At 42.7% G+C, this 22,943-nt stretch overlaps 3 protein-coding genes across 3 annotated transcripts; all 3 read left to right on the top strand.

Annotated features, from left to right (window-relative positions):
- The first annotated feature begins 2,075 nt into the window (after positions 1–2,075).
- LOC118783688 (ADP-ribosylation factor-like protein 14) lies at positions 2,076–2,705 on the top strand. The gene has a single exon (XM_036537640.1). It carries the CDS (start codon positions 2,076–2,078, stop codon positions 2,703–2,705), a length of 630 nt encoding a protein of 209 aa, XP_036393533.1.
- A 1,791-nt stretch (positions 2,706–4,496) lies between these two features.
- Positions 4,497–16,932, top strand: kpna4 (karyopherin alpha 4 (importin alpha 3)). Its single transcript, XM_036536346.1, has 17 exons — positions 4,497–4,732; positions 7,315–7,359; positions 7,786–7,875; positions 8,272–8,301; positions 8,682–8,734; positions 9,396–9,491; positions 9,916–10,001; positions 10,150–10,236; positions 10,756–10,925; positions 12,154–12,198; positions 12,382–12,513; positions 13,077–13,205; positions 13,938–14,042; positions 14,138–14,209; positions 14,616–14,778; positions 14,924–15,018; positions 15,250–16,932. Exons 1-17 carry the CDS (start codon positions 4,664–4,666, stop codon positions 15,346–15,348), a joined length of 1,566 nt encoding a protein of 521 aa, XP_036392239.1. The 5' UTR covers positions 4,497–4,663; the 3' UTR covers positions 15,349–16,932.
- Positions 16,933–17,928: 996 nt separating this feature from the next.
- trim59 (tripartite motif containing 59) lies at positions 17,929–21,200 on the top strand. Its single transcript, XM_036537431.1, has 2 exons — positions 17,929–17,987; positions 19,674–21,200. The coding sequence occupies exon 2, from the start codon at positions 19,736–19,738 to the stop codon at positions 21,005–21,007; it is 1,272 nt and encodes a 423-aa protein (XP_036393324.1). The 5' UTR covers positions 17,929–17,987; positions 19,674–19,735; the 3' UTR covers positions 21,008–21,200.
- Positions 21,201–22,943: the final 1,743 nt, after the last annotated feature.

The raw sequence follows: 22,943 nt of genomic DNA, 5'->3' as shown, positions 1-22,943 counted from the left end.
GGGAAACGGTCTGTTGTCTGATCAATGCAATGGGTCTGATCAACCTATTTGGCTGATTTTAATCTCAAAAGGACCAAATGCAGTTGTGATTATTTTCAAGACATGTAATATGAGTCAGTGGTACAGTGGTTCACGTTGTAGGAGAGACAGTCTGGAGCCCCTGTAATAATGTGAGGCTGATTTTTGGGGCCTCCTGGTTAAACCATTATCACTGATTCTAGCTTACAATTAGGCCACAAAACAGACCCCTGTATGCCCCTGCATAATACACATCACTAATATGAATCACAGCTGTTACAATGTTTTTCAATGCAAATCAAGCTTTGAACTAAAACAGCATGCCACATTCATGGATACTGCAAAATGATCAAACAACTTTCCTTTTTCCACACTGAGAATGCTTTCTTATTTGAGGTATTGGAAGTCACAGAACTACTAGATTTTGTAGATTTTTCAAATAGCCCAAGGCAACACAGTTTGCTACTGCCACCAAGTGGCCAGTGAGTACACTGCAACCTTCCTCAATGGCCTTTATTTTTTTTCAATTAGATGTCCATGCCTTCCTGTTCAGAAGCCTTTTGGAGGTACAGACAATTTGTATTTCATACCATAGCTTTTTTTAATATATAACCTATAATAAATATAACCTGTATTTAACATCTCAGCAGTTAGTCTGCTGTAAATCCTGTGTGAAATAAATGTAGTTTTGGAGATGCATAACTAGAGTATTTCATAAAGCAAGAGAATGAATGCATATAATACACATTGATTTTTATCCAGTCCTCTTATCCTGCAGGGATCCTGTCACATATTTAAGCAACAACAATACTGCATCAACATAACTGATCCAATCAAAAAATATCCAAATAATGTTCTAATATAACAATCTATTTTTATTTTATAATAATCTATTTTATGTCACAGAGCTGAGTTGATTTAAAGATTTTTAGTTTAATTTTTAGTCAAATTCACAGTGTTTCTTTGCTTAAAAGGGGCACAGTACATACATTCTTTACTTCATTGATAGAGGCCACAAGGTTAAGCTGCAAGGTAACATGACTCATCCTTAATTGGACAGTATGCAGCTACATGTATTTTCTCTGTAAAATATGACACATCAGCGTGAGCTTTTACTGCACCCTAACTGTGAGAGGTGCCAGGGAGCAGACTGAAACATACCTTTTGTACAACTGTATCTACAGTGGATGACGGTGTGTTGGGCATATCTCCTAAGAGATTAATTTGTGTGGGCTGTAGAAATGTCTAACAGCCATAAACTGGAACGTGGAACTAGCCAACAGAGAATAATGTTCTTTTCATATATAAGCGCGGATAAATAAAAGCGATAAGAATACATCTAAAAGTTAATTGCAGGAGTTATTGAAAAGAAGACCTATAACCATTGAATGTTCTCTTTTGCAGTAAAACACTTGTTTTATTATTTAGGTCTCATATAAAAACAGTTTAAGCATGCGACCTGAAAAAAAGCCTGTCACATTGCTGACATCTGAGGTGACTGCGGGGCTGTTGTGGGGCTAAGAATAATTCTATGACCCAACTGTAGAATTGAAGATGAGTCATGTAACCCCTCCCCTGTAGAAGTGACACAGACATCACTGCCTACAGGCAGCGTGTGTTGTCATCCACCACTCATCTGCCCACTAAAGGATTTCCTGTGGAACATGACAGTCTGGAGCAGGTGCAACACCTCTGAATGGACGGCTCGGTGAAACCTGAGACGCTGAAGTTAACCGTAAACCTATGCTGTGAAGAGGAGGCATAGCCGGGTTTACTGAAATCCACGTATTGTCTCAAGAAATATTACCAAAATAGGGACATCCCACTGCTTACACTGTGTACTTTGACCTGCTGATTTCCATGTTTGCTGTTGAGTGCTCCTTTATAAGTGTAATCCACACCAAGTGCCTGGGGCAAGATAACTCAGAGAGCAAACACTGATATGCTGGCAACGTGAAGCACAAACTTTAACCAAGAGAGCAAAGCACCGTTAGCCTTCCCCTGACGCTTTGCCCTACTGGATTACAGAAGGCTCTGCAACGTTCGATTTGGACATAATGGGTCAGCAAGGTTCGAAACCACCTGCAGAGATACGTATACTGATACTTGGCCTTGATGGGGCAGGTAAATCAACTCTTCTCTACAAACTGAAGTATAATGAGGCAGTGGTCACTGTTCCCACCATTGGATTTAATGTGGAGATGATTGAGACGGAGAAGAGGGCCACTACTCTGACGGTTTGGGATGTTGGCGGGCAAACGAAAATGAGGCCCCACTGGCAGCACTACTATGAGGACACTGCTGGCCTCGTGTTTGTGGTGGACAGTTCCAATAAGGGGCGTCTGGACGAGACCAAACGGGAGTTTGAACATGTCCTGAAAAGTGAACACTTGAAGAGGATTCCTGTAGTCATTTTGGCCAACAAGCAGGATGTGCCTGGCGCGGTCTCTGCCGCAGAGATTACAGAGATGCTCAACTTGAAAAAAACATGCGGTGACCGGGACTGGTTTGTTCAGCCATGCTCAGCCAGAACTGGAATGGGGCTGGAGGAAGGATTCAGGAGGATGGTCCATTTCGTCAAGACACCATTGCTGTCAATGGATGACAACATCAAAGACACAGTGAACCACCTCAAATCCAAAACCATTACAGCAGTGACAATGAAACAAGGACAGAACTGTTGTTAGAAAATGACTGAAGAAAGTGACTGAAGATCTTTGGGTCCTCTGGGATAATTCTATTGTTACCTCACTAAAACAACATTCAGAAATTTTGAAACATCAAAATTAAAGTAACAATACAATTGTTACTTTAATGTGAGGAGAACTTTAGGATGAATGTTGGTCAGGGGTTTTGTAATGTATCCCTAAAAGAATAACAATTTACTTTGCTAATAGCAAAGCACTTTGATGCTATTATAATCATCTACTGTGTATAGAGCTGATTGCTTCAGTATATTATGGGACTGTGTCGTTATTATTCAGACTGTATTGTTCAGACTCCTAGCTGTGTTTCCTATCCAAATCTATTAATGCTCTATGTACAACCCCAACACACTTATAAAAATGTAAGTATAAACAAAGCAATCTCAATAGAGACTAGTGATATACATAGTCTACAGTGAGTTGTAATCTATGGTGATTTCATACAAATGGTTAAATTACAGTGTGCTATTGGTTGGAAAGAGGTACTTATGCTGGCATAAGTAATTCTGAAACTTTAAATAGTATATAATAAAACTAAGTGCTAAAATAGTATGTTACATGTCAGTTTTTCAAAATGAATACACAAGATGTATTCATTTTTACTGCACTGTTCTGATTAAGAGATGTACTTACTGTATTGCGCATATATTTAATCAAAAGTCATTACGTTCCAAAATGAAGCAGTGATTGTTATTTAACGTTAGAGTGTTGATGTAAATATCAATAAAGTTTGAGTAAGAGTATTCAACTCCTCCCTTTCTTTCTCAACTCTAACTAAATGCATTCTTGCTTAGGATGATGGGTGACTAAAGGAGAGTGGTCTTCGCCTAGAATTGAATTATATGTTGTTCACGCTTCTATGCAGGCTCACTACTGTATGCTGAAGGTGAAATGTCCAGTTCTCTTACGGCAGGAGTAAGATCAAGGGTAGATCAGAGACTGACTGCCTCCTCGTCCGTCAAGTGATCTTGCGCCGCACTTCACCGGTGGAAGTTATTAAATATCCATAACTCACGTAGGCAGTGTAGCATCACGGTAAGGAGCAGGGTTCGTAACCGAAAATTTTCCGGTTCGATTGGGGACGTTGCTGCCCCCTTGGGCAAAGGTGCTTAACCCACAGTTGTCTCAGTAAATATCCAGCCGTATAAATGGACAACATGTAAAAAATTGTAAACTACGCGAGTTGCTCGGAATAAGAGGGTCGGCTAAATGACAATCATGTAATGTCGGCAGCAAGCGTGTTACCTCAGGGTCCAAAGCTAGACCAGTATTCACTGGTAAAACTAAAACTCAGCCAAATTAACCAAGCGTGATCCCGGCAGTTCATTAACTTTAATCTTAAAGTGTCCTCTATCATTCTAGTGAGTTACGAAAATGAATTCACAGTGCGTGCAGTGATTTCTATGTGGTTAGAAATACACACCCCAGGACTGAAATTATACTATTAAAAACTCTGTTGCATCCCTTTTAATGCCTCAGAAGATAATGTAACCATTGAAAAAGTTTTAAGAGATTCACTCCAGGGAGAATACAGATGTGACGTAAAACACGACATTTACAGAGCAAAGCGATTTTCCAGCCAGATTCGGTGCTCTGAGCCAACCAGGAAATGCTGTATTAACCATCACCACTACTGCTGCTGCTGTAAGCGCAGCGCAGCGTGCCCTGGTGGCAGGACGACTTCACTCTTCCGACTACATGCCATTCAAACACAATATCACTTATTTTCGGACCAATCAGCAAAAGAGGAATCCCCCACCCTTCTCCATCAGAGCGAGGCTGGGCCTATACCACCGGCATTCCCAGAAAGCTCTGCGGGGGAAGCCATCAGAGAAAATAGAGTCCGGTAGCCGAAAGGGCTGAGAAAAAGGAACTCGGAAGAAATAACAGCCTCTTATCAAAGAAATTAAACATCATACAGTCATCATATATTTTCCAACATGGCCGATAACGAGAAACTGGACAACCAGCGGCTGAAGAATTTCAAAAACAAGGGTCGAGATTTGGAGGTAAAAGTGACCTGACTGGTTTGGGGGGGCTCTTTTTCCCTTCGTATGTGTTATTTTGTTTCGGGTTCCGCCGTGATGTGACGTCGTTAGTAATTTCCAGGATCTAGTAGAAGTTTGCAACCAACCCAACCAGGCCTGGCCTTTTAGTAATTCAGACCACGGCCTAGCTAACTTCTAGCATTGAGCAATCACACCCTTTGCATGTGAAATATGGCTTTTGCTACGGTACGGGTTAGCTAGCGGGCTAACTACGTTTCCCTTTCCTGTACAGGCCTGTGTGACAGCGGTATTTTCCAGAACGACCCAACGCTACTCGATGTTTGGGTGTTCGACGTCAATAAGCGAGCTCAGTTTCACACCCCTTTCCTAAGATTGCCAGATAGCTAACCGGTTGATGTTAGTTAGTTAATCGAGACTCGTCCAGGAAACCTGGTTAGCTAACGGTAGCTACCTAGCTACATACACTAGCCACGATGCGAAAATGGAAGGAGGTTAAATAGCCAGCTACCTCATGCCAGTACCACATTCTAATGCTACTCGGTGTTGCAACTCACTAGCTAGTTAGTCGTTATTTGTTAGTTTCCGTCGATCAGTGAGATAATGTCAGCTAGCTATCGATAGATTAACTAGGTAGCTAGTTTCTTAACTTAAACGCCCATGATTGGGAGTCACCCGTAGTAACCTCTCGCTGGTTAGCGAAATATTACAAGCAATAACAGTATAGCTATAATCTGTCTTGTTAATTAAGATAACCAGACAGCTAGACTAACTGTTTAGCAAGCTAATGGTATTTTAGGCATAATATGCCGAGCTAAGTGTCTGAGATTGTACTAAACATGCAAACATTGCACTGACATTCGCCGTCATGTGCCTTCCTAGGTAAAAGGAATTTAACCAGCGAGCTGTTTGGCGGTTCGAAAAATGGGTTATTTCGCAAGGGTAGCGAGTTCCAAAAAGGTTAAGGCCCGTCTTTTTAATTTCCATCTTAGCTAGCTAGATGGTTGACCAAGAGAACTTGAATGCCGCTAGTGTGTTGGTGCGTGGCTAACGACAGCTACCGGTCCATTTAGTAGTAGGTAACGTTAGACTTGTTAACTAGGTACGTTAGAGTACCAGCCGCGGGGTATAGGTAGTTAGGCAGGCATCTAGTTATGTTAGTGAGTTGCGTAACACGTCAATTCAGGGGGAAATAGACACATTCTGAACCAATTTTACTAGCTAGCCAGCGCTCATCGGGTACCCGCACACAGCTTTACTATAGGCCAACACTAGCTGACAAGCGGCAGCCAAGAATGTGATGTATGTTCAAAGTTGAAGTAGCTATTTGTTCAGTGTGTGCTCGATTCTGGCCTTTGTCGACAAGCTGGGACTTCTTCACCGAATCACAATGTCTTTTTTTTCTGCTAAATCTAAGTGGTGTAGCTACAAGCGTGAAACGTGTAACATTGAATGGCTAATCGGTCTATCAGCCTTGATGCTGTAGGTCTCCAAACTCAAAATTGACCATCCCTCTGTGAGATTTTATAAAAATGGCTGAAGCCAACCACCAATTTTGAAATCTTTCCCCCAACTTGATTACACTTGAATGTATCACATTAAAATTGTAACTTGAAGAATTAAGACGAACCTGAAACATGGAATAGTAAATTAAACCTTAGTACCTTTTTAAAATACACGTCCCATTGTGAGAATAGTTATAATAATTGCAGTTGAAAACACAGCCTTAATCAGTTTATGGTCACACCTCAGTTTATTTTGATGTATACATTGACATACAGGTTTTTTTTTATGATCATTGTTTATGTATGTGTGCATGTGTATGTGCATATGTTCTTGTGCATGAGCAGACTGTTTAAAACATGCGCTCCAAATAACAGTGAGATCAGTACAGAAGGAATGTTTACTTGGTGTCTATGTGTAAGCTGCGTTTTTGTACGGTGGATGGTGGATTTAAATTCCAAAGGGGCATGAACAGTTTCTAAGCATAAACTGTGATCTCCCCAGCAGCTCCTCCTGGTACATGAGTCACTGCTAGTGGTATGAGCATCATGTTAACCTGCAGGGTTGCTGTGTGATATAGTGCTTAGAAAACCTGAGGGTTGTTGTTTTGATTCCCAAGTGACATACTTCTGTAGTACAATTGAGTAAGGTACAGAAACTGCTCTAGTGTGAATTATTTTGCAGAATGTGTGTTACATCCTTGAACTTAGCAAATATGTAGTATAATTATGCACTATGCTGTTTCAAGGTGCCAGGCATGTTTGGGCAAAACTTCAGCTAATCTGCTTTTTCACCTCTGGTGCATCTTTCCTGTATTGATTAAGCGGTTTGTGAATGATTGTGCAAACTGTAGATGTATATAGTAACTGCTTTATATGAAGATACAAAAACTGTTACTTAATGCATTCAGGGCTTCCTCAAAATGTAGGAGGAAATTCCGTGTCATTGTGGTGGTTGTGGTAGAGATTACTTGCGTATAGCAACACACTGCACATCACAACGGCGTGTGGCCGTAGGATTATGACGATACTTTCAGTTGAATGAGATACTGATGCTGTTCCATGTTCATGATTCTTTTCCAGACAATGAGAAGACAGAGGAATGAGGTGGTGGTGGAACTGCGGAAGGTATTGATCTGTTTTATTTATACACTGTGCTGATGGCTTTTCGTTTTAACCAACTTAAGTCACTTAAGGTGAAAAAAGCTTGTTGTGTTAACTGGCTTGAAAAGGAAGACATACTGATATGTTCATAGCCTGATTTTTTCCTAGTCAAAGGTAAACTGTGATCTAATTAACAAGCATATAAATGACATTAACAAGTCACTGTCCCTGTTGAAAGATTTACTCCACAGAGATGATTGGCAAATAGTGAGACATGCGTAGGGAAATCCATTGATGTCATCAAATGAAATGTCATCAGCGGGTGATCATTCTCTCAGTGTGGCTCAGTATAGACGTGCCAGACCAGGATCACACCAAGGGTAGAGCTCTGCAATCACACCTCAAAAATAAAAGATGACTTGACATGTCTGATCACCTGATTTCCCTCAGAACAAAAGAGACGAACATCTTCTGAAGAGAAGAAACGTCCCCCATGAAGACATCTGTGAGGATTCCGATGTGGACGGAGACTTCCGGGCGGTAAGCGCCAGTCAGCCCCAGAGTGCCCCTCATTCTGCTGCTGGTGGTATGCTCAGGCAGCTGTAAATAAAATCAGAGTTTCCAGAGTAGTGGGCTGCGCTAGTGGAGGGAAAACAACAATGTCCAGGGCTCCTCAAAGTAGTTCATCCCATGTAATATAAATGAGACCAAATGGGTGAGAATCCAGTGATTCATACAAATCTTCTTTGACAGCTTCACAGAGTACCCTACTTTTCATGGGTACACCGTATGCTTGGCAACACAGTGAAGGAGTGATCCATACCCATCTCTATTTGTTGTAACAAAAGCAACCCCTTTTACACTCTATTTATTTCTTGACATATAAATGAAAAATGTTATTGTGCTCAGTGTTTCATTTTTGTTTTTATTTTGCAGCAAAATACTTCTTTGGAAGCAATAGTACAGGTAAGTGTTTTTTTTTTGCTTTTTTTTTTCCCTCTCCTCCTTTGTCGTAACACTGAACTGGTGTAAGCTGTGATTGAATGACTTAGTTTGGTCAGTCTGTTTTTGCTTTATGAATGAGTGTTAAGTGGTAAGACTACTTTGGATAGGCCCATTACAAAGCTTGCAGGATTCAGATCATGTTGGACTAATGTGAGTTTTGGTTCATTGTGATGAACAGAATAGAACTGATGTAGTAATGGAGATATTGGCTGTCTATTTCCCCCTACTAATTGTACAAGTTATTTATTTGCTTGTAAAGCTGTCACAGGGACACGGTAGACTGTATTAATTATGCAGTGAGTTCCACTGATCTTGAATTGTAAACCATTGTTATTCTACAGAATGCTACCAGTGACAACCAAGGAGTACAGCTGAGCGCAGTGCAGGCGGCCAGGTGAGGACTATGCAGATACTTTACAGCCAGCTGTTTGCCAACAGCTGTTGGGCATGTGGGCATGTCCTTTGTCCCAATGCCCAGGTTACAGACAGCATGGCTCTGCCGTGTCACAGAAACATTGTGGGAATATTGTTAATGTGTTGGGTGTTGATCAGTTCTCATAACTGTCCAGAAAAACATTCGTTTTGGGTTATTCCATCTCAGAAACACTTGGGCCCAACACCCACCATCTCAGAACTTGCCACCACTCTATCAGAGGGTGCAAACTGATGAAAGAGGTGTCCCCCACCTGTTTTTGTGAAAATGTTTAATGGTTGCATAAATAACAGTACATTTATTTTGACCAAGTCACTCATCTTTCAGACGTTTCCTGTAGAAAACAATTATTAACAATTATAACTGTGACTCACATTTGGATTTACCATGATTTTAATATTTAAGACCCCAGCGAAACCAGATCAACGGCCAAATGCCTTAACATCTCACATAAATATATTGTAACTATTAAAATGTTTTGTTTGATATCTTGTACTGATACTTATGCACAAAGGATTGTAAAATGACACAGGTGTTTCTCATGTTGTTACAGCGCAGCAGCAGCCAAATCTGTGTACTTGTTCTGACATTAATCAGACTATTCTGAACTGTCTTGTTTCAGAAAGCTGTTATCCAGTGACCGCAATCCTCCCATAGATGACTTGATAAAGTCTGGCATTTTACCAATACTAGTTCACTGTCTGGATAGAGATGACAAGTAAGTATTTGTCACAGTCTGTTCATTGTTTCATTTTGTCGTCCAAATTCAGTGCAGTGAACGTCAGATCTCCTCTTGTGGAAGAGTAGCTAAACCCCTTGGCATTTTGTTTAGAACATTTTGTAAGGCAACGTGTCTGGATATAATCAAAAGCTGCAAAAGCAGATCCTTCAAAGTATTTAAAAAATAAGAATGTTTGTTCTTGTGTTAGCCTGTTAGATCATTTTCTCTACCAGTTTCTTTAAACATCTTGTTCACACCAACCTATGTCATTCAAAATAACACACCAGCGTCAGTAAGAGTAAATGTTAGCATCTGCTCTGATGTACAAGGCGTTGTTCGTGGGTGATAGCATTGTGACAAATGCCAGAGCTGTTGACAGAGTTTCTGGTGTGGATTGAATGATCATTCCCTCTCTCTGCAGCCCCTCCCTACAGTTTGAAGCTGCCTGGGCTTTGACCAACATTGCTTCAGGAACCTCTGAGCAGACACAAGCAGTGGTGCAGTCTAGTATGTATGGGCTGTCATATATGTTTGGGCTAAAAGGAATGGTCTGTCCAAAAGTATCACGGTTGTCTTTTTTTCTTTGAGGTTCTTGAATGAGAATGAATGTAGACTGATAATGCTGTGTCTGGTTTTTTCCTCTTGCTTCTTTCAGATGCTGTTCCCTTGTTCCTGAGGTTGCTGCACTCCCCACACCAGAATGTGTGTGAGCAGGCAGTGTGGGCCCTGGGAAACATCATTGGTGAGTGACTGGAATGGTGTTGGGAGAACTTCGTTGTCCTCCTTCTATGCTTCACAGAGAGGGAGGCCTCAATTCTGGGTTATTTTGCAAAAATGAAAGTCAAGAGGCTGTCCCTGGTGCAGTCATGTGGATTCTCCACCTGATATGAAATGTATTCAGTGTGAAGCATTGAAAGTCTCCCCCGTACTCTCCAGAGCGTGCAGGAGACCTGAGTCTTTTAGCCTAGCATACTCTCCAAAAAATGTCCTGCTGGGTATCAGCTTTTGCACACTCTTTCAAAAAAAATCTGAAGTAATAGAACAGATTTGCCTCATCAAACAGGATATACAAGTTTGACAAATAGAGGGGCAAATTTACCCTCCAAGTCAAGAACCACACCTTGCAAGTGACACACACATTCCCAGTAATAATGCGAAGTGACGCAACACCAAAATGACTGTCCTCGACCTGACATGGAGTTTGATCTGTAGCTGGAGGTGTGAGTGGCATGAGTGTGACTTGGCCTCCTGTGCCTCTCAGGTGATGGACCCCAGTGCAGAGACTATGTGATCAGCCTGGGCGTGGTCAAGCCCCTGCTGTCATTCATCAGCCCTTCCATCCCCATCACCTTCCTGCGCAACGTCACCTGGGTCATGGTCAACCTGTGCCGCCACAAAGACCCACCCCCTCCTATGGAGACCATCCAGGAGGTATGTCTCTCGCTGCTGTTTGTGTGTATGTACTGACTGCTGTAACTTCAGGAGAGCAGAGGCGTAGTTGGAGCGTCTGTGGTGGGTTTCTACTATTTGCCTAGAGGGCTGTCAGGCATGTTGGATTGGCCAGGGGACTAGGAATCAATCATGGATGTATTTGTGAAGGACAAATATTTATGCACTTTTTAAGGATGGCTGTTGCAGAGGAACAGTTTTGAGAAAACTGGGTCAGCAAAATTAAAACCACGTACAACAAAATGTGTGCTACGCCGTGCTTGGTTATTGTTGTAATTGAGGGTAGATGAGGTCAATAAAGGCACATGGAATCTAAGCCGCAATAGCAATTGCACACATCACGCTGGATTGTTATGAAATTGCTTTATGAAATGGCATGGAGGCGAGGAAGTTGGATGAGAGGCGGGCAGCGGGTTTTGACAGATGCCAGAGAGCAGTGACAGCCAAATGTATTGATTAGTGTCTTACACTGTCCATCCCTGCATTAAAAGCTCGCTGTGAGTGTGTCCAGCAGAGTGATACAAATATGAAATAGGGACAGAAACATACTAAGTGATTGTTTATGAAAGAAGAGCTGAAGGTGCAGTTGAAATCTAGAATACCTGTGCAGACTCTGATGTGTTCTGAAAAAGAGAACCCACAGTTGGTTAGAGCAGCGAGAGGCCAGCTGAAGTACTGATTTAAAAGGGAGGAAGCCCAGAGTAAGGACATTCCACAGGGAGCCCAGAACTAAGGTAAAAACATAACATTTGATGGTAATTTGTTAGCTAGCTAACTGTGTTGCTTTGCAGCTGTCTAGTGAGCCAGTACTCACAAAAACATGGTGTAATGTGTAGACATCTAATATCCTAAATTAAATTGTTATAATAAGGGTCACATTTGCTTAGGAATACAAAATTGAGTTAAACTGGTTTTGCAATATTTCTCTCATGCACTTGGGTACACGTTAGCGTACACAGAAACAAACACACGTTACATTGCGTCACACAGTTATCTCCCGAAATGTCCTCAGAGTTGGAAGTGCTCAGCCTACGGTTCTCAAGCTCTGTAGGCACAAAGTAGGGATTTTAAAGCAAGCAGATTCAGCATAAGGAGGTAATACTTCTGAATATTACTGCCTTTGTGACCTTAAATAAGTCTCCTTAATCTGGTGTTGGAATCCTTTTGTATCTTCACACATATCTTATTTCACACTCCCTCTCTGTTGCAGATCTTGCCTGCTCTCTGTGTCCTAATTCACCACACAGATGTGAATGTGAGTACCATTTCCACTTACACCTCAAATTTATGGGCAACTGGTTAGTAAATTGGAGAGAAGGAACATTTCTGTTGGATTCATCAACAAATAAGTCAACTTGAATTGGTTCATGCATAATTATGTAATAATTCATGCATAAAATATGTGTACGCTTACTGGATTGCTTTTCTTCCCCTGCAGATCCTGGTGGACACTGTCTGGGCTCTGTCGTACCTGACAGATGCTGGAAACGAGCAGATCCAAATGGTGATCGATTCTGGGATTGTCCCGCACCTGGTACCTCTCCTTAGCCACCAGGAGGTCAAAGTTCAGGTATAATGGGAAAATTGTTCTGCGTGTGAAAATTACATTGATTAAAACGGACATGGGAGGGTGTGTTTAGACATTGCCATCCATGTTGTAATGTACGGTGGCACAAACAACTGTTAATTCCTAACTCTGACAGACCTCATTTAGCTGTAAATATGTGGCTGCCTCTTGCAGTTCTAAATTTAAGATGAGGCTGGAATGAAATTAAAACATTGACCCACTTCCTTACACAAGACAACTGCCAGCTTCTGCTTATAGCGGTCACTGCAACTTGTACCCATAATACCAATGGCAAGTTTCAAATATACATATTCACTGTCTCTGTCTCTCTTTCTCTCATATATATATATATATATATATATATATATATATATATATATATATATATATAATGTGTATATGTAAGGTTGTGTGTGTGTGTTTAAAAAAAGCTGGGCTTACTTGCATTGCTGATACACAGCACCTGTTCCTACATATTGCAATGATTTTAACTTGAGTAAAGCATCTTGTGGAACATTCTCACTCTTGTATATTCACCGATTGCTCTATGGATTGGTTCCCTCCAGACTGCAGCGCTGAGAGCAGTGGGCAACATTGTGACGGGCACAGACGAGCAGACCCAGGTGGTCCTCAACTGCGATGCCTTGTCACACTTCCCTGCCCTCCTCACCCACCCCAAGGAGAAGATCAACAAGGTGTGCTGCAGGGCTCACGCCACACAGCCTCACTTCCTGTGTGCTAGGGACAGCCCTCACTGTGACGTTGTGCAAGCAGGAAGCTTTGGTACAGTAGGCCTGCTGTGTAGACTGGGACTGTTGGACATGATGAAATCAGAGATTGGTGCAGGTGTGAGTGGTGTGAGTGATGGTAGAGTTCCTCATATTTTTAGGTGATAGTACAAGTGGAAGGTTAATTTTTTTTCAATGTAGGGACACCAGTATTAAATGTAGCACAGCTGTATAGAGGGATGGGTGGTGGGGTGGTTGGTCTTGCCAGGGGAGGGGGAGTGAATGTGGATGAGTGTTGTTCTCTCAGCTGGTGGCAAGGGGGCGCTGAAGATCATTGGTCTGTGCTGATCTCGGAGTGCATCTGAAGCCTGTCACTCTCTTAGAGGCCTCAGTGTGACCTGGCTGATGATTATAGCCTCAAAACCGCCCACCTTCCCTGGCCCTTTGCACCCACATCTCGACCAGGGGCTGTGCTCTGCGCGTACTCCTGGAGTCTGATCCATCTCAGTCTACATCATGCACAAATACATGTCAATTGCTGTAACACTGATGTGTCCATATAAGGCATCCATTTATACATTTCAATCACAGATATTGATCTGTCACTCAGAAGCAGATGGTCTGTGAATATGTATGACATAATTGTATCTGTCATGCCGGTTAAGACTAGAGTTAAATGCATTGTGTTTGTTCCTCTAGGAGGCAGTGTGGTTCCTGTCAAATATCACTGCAGGAAACCAGCAGCAGGTTCAGGCGGTCATTGATGCTAACCTGGTTCCCATGATCATCCACCTGTTGGATAAGGTGGGTCGGAATTCTCCCTCTTATTCATTTATTTTCATCATTTTCTTATTCACTGATTTCACAGGTTCTGCTCACGAATGATTTTGCCTTTACAGGGAGATTTTGGGACCCAGAAGGAGGCAGCATGGGCTATCAGCAACCTGACAATAAGTGGGAGGAAGGACCAGGTGATAACCCTTTTCTTTGTTAGTCCATCTCATAAAGTCTCCAAAGAAGGGAATTTTGAAACGATACTGTTCAGTCTACCCCTGCTTGTAGTACCTGTAATATCGGAAAAGAGTGTTAATTTTATCATTTTCAGTTCCTGTGTATAACTCGCACAGGCACGCTTCTTTAGTTCCATGTATGAGCACATTTAGTGGTATGTGCAGGGGTAGGTGGAATCCACACTAGGGAAGCTCCATTGTTGAAAGGCCCTTCATGTGTAAACGGCAATTTAAAAAGTGCTGCGAGATATGGCAACACTAGGTCTCAAAAACGGCTGCAAGCGTAGCTAAAAATGTATATAATTTACATTTAGCAGTGCTCACGAAGCACAAAATCTGAAATGGATTTGCAATGTGTGTCCATTAGGTGGCGTACCTGATCCAGCAGCAGGTGATCCCACCATTCTGCAACCTGCTGACGGTTAAGGACGCACAGGTGGTCCAGGTGGTGCTGGACGGACTCAGCAACATCTTGAAGATGGCCGACGACGAGGCCGAAACCATTGCCAATCTGATCGAGGAGTGCGGTGGTAAGCTACTTGCCATTTGTTTGTCACCAGGGTTGCAGCCCTCTGAAGTAATTACCGTTTCCCTAAACCTACGTGAGGTGACCCTGTCCTGAAGAAACATTTGTAAATTGGCCTGTGAGTTTAATGACTTACGTTTAAATTACAGGTTTGGAAAAGGTGGAGCAGCTTCAAAATCATGAAAATGAAGACATCTATAAATTGGCCTATGAAATTATCGACCAGTTCTTCTCATCTGATGACGTGAGTCCTCCCTCTTCATCTGATTTTTGTGCTCAGCTTCACTTTTTGATGTACTGAAGTGATTGCACTCTACAGACATGCAAAGCTTTACAATCTTTCCTAAGGAATTTTCATGAATACCATGGTAGAAACTTTAGAAAAGATTGCCACCTGGCCTAATTTGATAGTTTGTTGGGTTGAACGCATTACCTAGTTTGAAGTTCCTGATGTAAATGTTTCCGATTTCCTCAGATTGATGAAGACTCCAGCCTGGTGCCCGAGGCCATTCAGGGCGGAACTTATGGGTTCAACTCTTCAACTAACCTGCCAGCGGAAGGGTTCCAGTTTTAGAGGGCATCTCTGATCCAGGAGTTTGGTCGTGATGCAGCACTCTGTTCAACAAAAATTAAGAGAGAAAGAGAGCGAAAGAGTGTGAAAGAAATTAGATCCATTGTGCTTGGCTCATGGGATCCTTGGCTGCATCTAATCCGAGAGAAAATGTGTGGATTTGGTTTGGCATTCCGGGGGAACCAGCCCAAATGAAGTTGCGATGGCGAGTGGATGCGAGTGCGAGTGAGTGGCTAAATGTTGCAAAAACATCTACACTTGAATGCTTCGGAAGACATTCCGAGTAACTAGCAAAGTTATCGGAGGTGTCTACCTAACGGCAAAAAATGATGTCCATTGGAGAGAACCAAGACATCGCATTCTAACAATTGGAGGAAAACCAAACAAAAAGAAGAACCATATCATAGCTGTGTGGTCCTGCGTGCTGAGGGGGTGGGGCGTGAAGAGAGAGCGAGAGCAAGGTGGGGGAGGGGCGGGAGGGCCGGGCTCCACCCCCAGCGTCCCTCACGGCCACCGCTACGAGACTGTATGAATGGACCCATGTGTATGAATGTCTGGGACCCAGTGCTGAGGAACCAGGTTCATCTCCTCCAGCCCCCAGGGCTCTCCCTCTGCGGAGCGGGGGCGATTCTAGCAGCGCAGCGCGTGTGCGAGAGAGTGGACGGTATGTTTGCGTGACTGGGGTGTGAAAGGCTGAGGTATGAACGCATGCGAAGAAAACACAAAAAAAGAAAATGCAAAATGGAAGAGGGGATAAAAGGAAGCGATGAAGAAATTGCCTAAAAGAGAGGCGGAATTTGATAGGAATCCCAGCGAGGAAGAATAACAACTATAAACTACAAAAATGGAATAAGACGTCATCATAAGATTAATATTATCTTAGTATTAAATTACACTGGACAATGGAATTGGCAAATGGAGAAGCAATGCATTGTGTTAAAGATGCATTCAGTAGTTTGGGGGTTTACTTTTGAATCCAGTGTGTACCATTTTATTTTATTTTTTTTTTTACTGCTTTTATTTTCAACGCTTGTGTAATAGTGAACTTTTTAAGGAAGGCCTCATCATCCCCTCCCTATTCCACTGTACCTTTGCACCAGATATTATTTGATGCTGTGAATATCCATGACACACTTTACCAACCAAATAACTTATTTGTGTGTTACCTTCCTGCATGAATAAGTGTTTTTTTTTTTAAGCAAAAAAATCAGTTTTGCAGTACTGTTTTCATAACAGCGAGCTTCAATTTGTCACAAGGAGAATAAGAAAATGGCCATTTTATGTAATTTTGTGAATCATCTTTGCATGTACTAAACTACAGCATAGTTTATTTTAGGGATTTCTTTTAGTTTTGTTAGGCTCTGTACACAGTGTAATTTTCTTTTTAGAATACTGTGCTGTTTAAATGTTACATGTTTCTTCCCCCTCTCCTGACTTCAGTTTCTAATTTTCAAATGCAGAAATTTCTAAATAATTTGCACATGTACTGCAAAGTGGGAGAGCTGGAGGTGTAGAAAGGTATGTATTTAGATGTTCAAATCAGATCTGCCAACATCTTTAACAATATGCATAATTCTTTGCCGTAATCTATTTTTATTATTTAGACAGCCACGATCAATCCATGTTGAGCCACTTTGAGTAAATATATTTAAAAACTGTCTGTGATTTGTCATTGACTCGGGCTATATACTGTCCTGTGATTTGGCGGTATCCTTCACTGGGGAATAAGTAGCAATGGGTGTGGTCCCATTGTTAGCTCACAGGTGGCTCATGGGCAGAAATGCTGTGCCTTCCTCCTTGAGCACAATCATGATGCATGAACAAATTTGCTATACTTCGGTACATACCAATTTTTCCCACCTCTAGCTTGTTTTTTTTCTGTTGACTTTTCCTAACACTGTAGAAATTAATCTTTGTGGTCATAACCTTTTGTTGGATGTAGGGTATTTTTGCAGCATTCCTTATCTGCAAAGATGTGGTTTTAAAAAACGTATAAAAAAGGAAAAAAGATGGTTTGCTTAACCTGTTGAAATTAGTCTACAGGCTAGGTTGTCTAAGAAAATAAATATTGAAACCTCCATGCAATGCCATTGCTTTTTCATTTAGTGTTGTCTTTTATGATTTCGAATTTACAACCTGTTAGTGCACTTGGTGCAAATGACATTCTTTAGATGAAATCTTGTACCTTTAGGACGGTTATTTATCCTGCCATTGATTTTCTGTGGAGGGCTGTTATTTTAAAGTAATCAATCGTGCCGATGTTTTCACTGCCGCACGAACTGGTCTCCTCTGCACGATGCATTTTCCACCGGCACTGGGGTCACAGCAGCCTGTAACTATCTGCCAAAATGAATGGACGCGTGTCTGCGCTCCAGCCACAGCATCTGTGGCCAAAACACTGTTTAGTTTCTGGCGTTATATGGACCCGAGGTCCAGTTTTTTGAAAATAATTTACGGTTCGCCAGTGCTGTGCAACCTGTGACGATTCCCTGTGACTTTTAATTTATATTTAAATCGCTGGGAGGAATGATGTGATTGGTGGCACGATCTGCGTGCGCTGCACGCACGCGCAGAGCAGCTTTCTGGGAACAGGACAAACAGGAAGTGTTGGAAGGAAAGTGTCCCGCGAACGGCAGAAATCGGTGAGTTCCACGAAATTCAATAGGAACGCCACGGTTTTGTGCAATAACAGTAACGCCAATACTAACTGCAACAACGTGCTCATGTGGGTAGACACTTAACACAGGTAACATGCTGAATTTACAATGCATCATTGAAAACCACATCTAGATAGCTGGCTTTCCGAAGAGGATTAGCTAGCGACTGCGAGATGGCTAGCTTGACAATTAACTCTTTTTACAATCAATGTTCCGCGAAGCGTGTTCGTGGACTTAGGCAACGTTAGTTCCATTGTCTTAAAGCCACCTGCATTCCATTAATGTAGTGGTGCAGTGGAATACATGAATCTATTCGCTTGCTAACCAGCTAGCTATGTTTTGAAGCTCTCTTAGCTAGCCCACGGTAGCCAGCCAGTTTTGATCGAACGGCACACTTTCAGCGATGTGTTCCGTGAAAAGTCGACAAATGTTTTTAAATGCCTTTATGCAAAGTATATAACGATGTGAATCGCGCACTTCACAAAAAATCGTCACACAGCCGTATAAAACACCAGCACGACTTGGGAATTAATCTAAGTATATATGCAACGTTTGTTATTTAATTATGCCAACATTGGTGGAAAAATACCATTAAAGGGCATCTAGTGAGAACAGAAACGCTGAAAGTTAAATTACCCGTTACCAGTCGTTGTTTATCGTGCACGACCGTGGGTCTGGTGTTGTTAGCATGAAACATGAGAGGACCAGGGCGCGAGCAACAGCAACTGCTTTACATTTTTTGTGTTCACTAGTAGGCTGTGCTGTCAACATGAGACCCTCACCGCAGAAGGCGTGGCTGTATCCTAGAACATATTTGACTTTTATCTTTGTCTTCATTAAGTTATCCAGTAACACATAACAGAGGTCGAATGAAAGTCTAACCCCCAGGCTTCAAAGCACAGTATTTTTGTCTGTATTTCATACATCGACCCATTTTCGTTTTCCCCGCTTGGATGGAGGCTAAAGGCATTTGGGTTCTCTCCAGTTTCTGTAGTTGATTTAGAAAACTAGTTTTCCCCCCACTGTATCTCCCTTTCAGCTAGCAAGATCTGGCTCATCTTCTGCACATTTAGCCACAATGACTTTCTTCTCGTTAGAATGCCTCACCTCGCAGCAAACAAACTGCTTTAGTTAAACAATCTGTTCCAGTTAATCTTCTCAACGGGGCAGTTAAATAAGGATTGCTTATTATTCATCGAAACGGTACTTTGTGTTTCCTTTCGCCGTTGTGGTAAACGTTGATCTTAAATTTAAAGCGATTAATTGCTGTACAAAGATACAAATAATGTTCAGACAGGAAAATAGTGCTCATCAAACGAATGGGCTGAAATAGCTTTTAACAGCGAGGTGTTAATCATGTGACGCAAGATCGTGAACAGCTTTCTCTGCGGGTCTTCCAGCGTCAACAGACTCACCATGAGCGGGCCGCTCAGACTCAGACTTACAAAAGCTGTTGCTCATAACTTTTTAAAACGTGACTTCGTCTGAAAATGATAAATGTACATTGTTAAAATTGTCAGCTTTTAGATGTTACCTTTCCCCTAAGATTTCTGTTTGTATCTGCAAAGCTAACTCATTTGAAATGTTTTTTTTTTTTTTTTTTTTTTGCCATACTGCACACTTCTGCATGTGAATAAGAGCCTGTTCTCAATGGAAACTTGTGTGTTCCAGATCAGGACACAACAGCAACCCATTAAAGCAGAGCCAAACTTTTGGTCCCTCCCACACCCAGCATGGACAACCTTGAAGAGGACCTGACATGCTCAGTGTGCTACTCGCTGTTCACAGACCCGCGGGTGCTGCCCTGCTCCCACACCTTCTGCAAGGCCTGCCTTGACAACGTGCTGCAGGTTTCCGGCAACTTCTCCATCTGGCGTCCGCTGCGGGTGCCCCTCAAGTGCCCCAACTGCCGCAGCGTGGTGGAGCTGCCACCCACTGGCGTGGAGGCCCTACCCATCAACGTCTCCCTGCGCGCCATCATCGAGAAGTACCAGCGTGACAGCCAGCCCCGCTCGCCCGTCTGCCCTGAGCACCCCCGCCAGCCGCTCAACGTCTACTGTGTCCAGGACCGCAAGCTCATCTGCGGCTTCTGCCTGACCATCGGGCAGCACCAGGGCCACGCCATCGACGACCTGCAGACGGCCTACGTGAAGGAGCGTGAGGCGCCAGCCCAGCTGGTGGAGCAGCTGACGGACAAGCGCTGGGCGGAGGTGTGCACCCTGGTGGAGCAGTTGGAGCAGGAGAAGGCCCGCTGCGAGAGCCTGGTCCGGCAGGACCGCGAGGCCGTGGCCCAGTTCTTCCAGGGCCTGGAGCGGGTCCTGGCCCGGAAGAGGGACGCCTTCATGGCTGCGCTGGACGCGGCGAGCCTGGAGCTGTTGCGCGAATACGACCCGCTCATCGAAAAGCTGAAGGACATGAAGGAGGAGCAGCTGGACCTCATCTCCTACAGCACGGCTGTGATGGAGGAGGACTCTCCGCTGGTGTACCTGGAGAAGGTCCACATGTTCCGGGAGAGGGTGGAGGCTCTCACCAAGACTCCTCTGCCTAAGGTCACGTCCCTCTACATCCATCCGCGGGTGAGCGAGTTCCTCGAGCAGCACTGGGCCGGCGTGACCATCGCGAACCTAGAGCAGAGCCAGATCCCACGGATCACCTGTTGCGCCAACGGGTTTCGCCCAAAAGAGGCGATCTGCTCCAATTGGCTCCGAATGTGCCCCACAAACCCGGCCTCATCTACCATTCTGCTTGTTCTCCTTTTTTTGATTGTGGTGCTAGGACTCACTTTTGCAGTTGACCCAACCATCATGTTCTCCATCCTACATCAGGTGAATCGAGTAGCTCAGAGTTTCAGCCACGAGCTGTTAACTCCTCTCTGTCTGATGAAAGATACAGTAGTGTACCTACAATCTCTGGTGGCTGACCTCATTCACAAATCTCAGTCTGTCCTGTCCTCTTTGGAGGAAGCAACTGGTTATTACATGGCTTCCATCTATAAGATTTTCTGATCATCTTGACCAAGAACTTTTAAGTGACTGTGTTAGTATTGAGATGTTTTTCCCCCCCCACACTACCTGTGTAGCATGTAACTAAAAAAGTGAAAATCATGTAGCTCTCAGCAAAAACCTTGCCTTTTAATGAACTGTTAAGCAGACATCTCTCTATGCTGTGATTGACACCTAAAGGCAAAGCAGTCCTAACCTGCCAGACAATACCTCACTTTTCTGCACATGGTCATCAGTGTGCAGACTTCTACATCTGCAAAAAGTTCAAATTTTAGATGTCCAAGATAGATTTTGTACAAAGAACATACTTTTAATAGCCTTTTATACAAATGACACAATGTACTTATTTTTCTACATAAATATAGGGTCCTGCTAGGTGTCTTTATATGTCAAAAAAGAAACAATTGTGAAATGTACCTCTGAGCTCTGATTAAAATAGTTCAGTTATTGGTGGATTTTTAATTGCAATAGGTGTGTAGATCAAGTAGTTATTGTAGTGGTTATGGATGTAGGACAGTATATCAAGAGACTTAAGAGTTGTAGTCATTTCACTGTTTTAAAGGAACTTTGTTTCCACAGAGAAGCCAGAATACATATTGTTTGGATTCAGAGTGCCATTCTTAAGGGCCTTGTACATTGCAAACACTTTAGTGTTATTTCCACTTTATGCGGCCCTTTTTGGAATCGCCAGTTGTACACTAGGCTCATCTCACAATGATAACCTTTGCATTCCTGCAGGAGGGCAAAAGCAAAGATGCAATTCCCCTTTACACTCATGTAGCCAACAGCTGTTTTCAAATTACAAGTCCTACAGTGCACCATAGTTAAGTAGGATCCTACTGAAGGGTATTCTCTACTACTCTACTGACATCTAAGCAGCTTGCCTGATGCTGACCAAGGTGCCCAAGAGCAGTGACAAAGCCCCGGCTGACCTTCCCATCCCCCTCCTCAGCCTGCAGTCATCTGTGTCCCCTGTGAACTGACACACTTTGGGGACCATTGATACTGGTTTGTTTTCTGTAGTTCTATCTACAGGCCAGAGTACGTCTTTACAGAGATGGACTTTCCCACACAAGACATTTTGTTTAGTCAAATATATTTCTCGTTATGCACAAAGACAACCTACAGAAGACATCACAAAGGAAGAAAGGATATGGTAACACTAATTAGAACCATGTTTGCAACACTCCAGTGAACATAGCATCACTCCAAATGGAGTGGAGTGTCTTCTGTGAAAGTTAGTGGCTGTCTGATCATGTAATGCCCATATTAAGACAAAAATGCTTCATGGATATGACAGTCTGTATTCAAAATAGATTTCTACCATTGGATCATGTTTCTTAAATCTCACAATAGCACCTGCCAAGTAGCATTTGGTTCTTAAAGTATATTGCGTTCCAGGCATGTATAATAAGAGATCAGAATTGACTAAAATGATGATAGAATGACCATCTTCAAAAGCTAGGCCTAGCTGTATTGAACGTACCATGGAAAATGAAAGCTCATTATACATGCGAACTGACCCTGTCAACTCAATATTGTTACCCATGAGACAACTTCCAAGATCTCTCTCACATCATCACACATAGATATGCTGAACTGTCACAGTTCCTTGTCCTTATGCACATTCAGTGTGAGAGCAAGAAACCAAACTGAAAGAGTAGGTATGAGTGGGATCAGCTTAAAAAAAAATCTGCCCAGCTCAATCCATACTGTCATACACTAAGGCCCAGGGAACCAGCTTTTACCAGCGTTTTATACTTGCTACTTGCTGTTGTCCAAGCTAGAGCAACTATCAACAGGTAAAACAAATTGGTTCTTAAAATGGAAACGAATGGACCGGAAAACATACATATGGCAGGGGTCTGAAGTGAGTCAGTTTCATTAATGATAGACGCAAGACATTAAAATTACTAATAAAGTGTTTTAAAAGCTGATC

This window comes from Megalops cyprinoides, chromosome 9 (assembly GCF_013368585.1).
Source record: "Megalops cyprinoides isolate fMegCyp1 chromosome 9, fMegCyp1.pri, whole genome shotgun sequence".
Taxonomy (NCBI): Eukaryota; Metazoa; Chordata; class Actinopteri; order Elopiformes; family Megalopidae; genus Megalops; species Megalops cyprinoides.
This window is presented reverse-complemented; position numbering and strand designations above follow the sequence as displayed.

Excerpts from the sequence above, each read along its gene's own strand:
- LOC118783688 (XM_036537640.1), top strand. The coding sequence starts at position 2,076 with ATGGGTCAGCAAGGTTCGAAACCACCTGCAGAGATACGTATACTGATA.
- kpna4 (XM_036536346.1), top strand. The coding sequence starts at position 4,664 with ATGGCCGATAACGAGAAACTGGACAACCAGCGGCTGAAGAATTTCAAA. Across the intron at positions 8,302-8,681 it reads CTTTGGAAGCAATAGTACAG|AATGCTACCAGTGACAACCA; the intron begins GTAAGTGTTTTT and ends GTTATTCTACAG. Across the intron at positions 14,210-14,615 it reads TAAGTGGGAGGAAGGACCAG|GTGGCGTACCTGATCCAGCA; the intron begins GTGATAACCCTT and ends TGTGTCCATTAG.
- trim59 (XM_036537431.1), top strand. The coding sequence starts at position 19,736 with ATGGACAACCTTGAAGAGGACCTGACATGCTCAGTGTGCTACTCGCTG.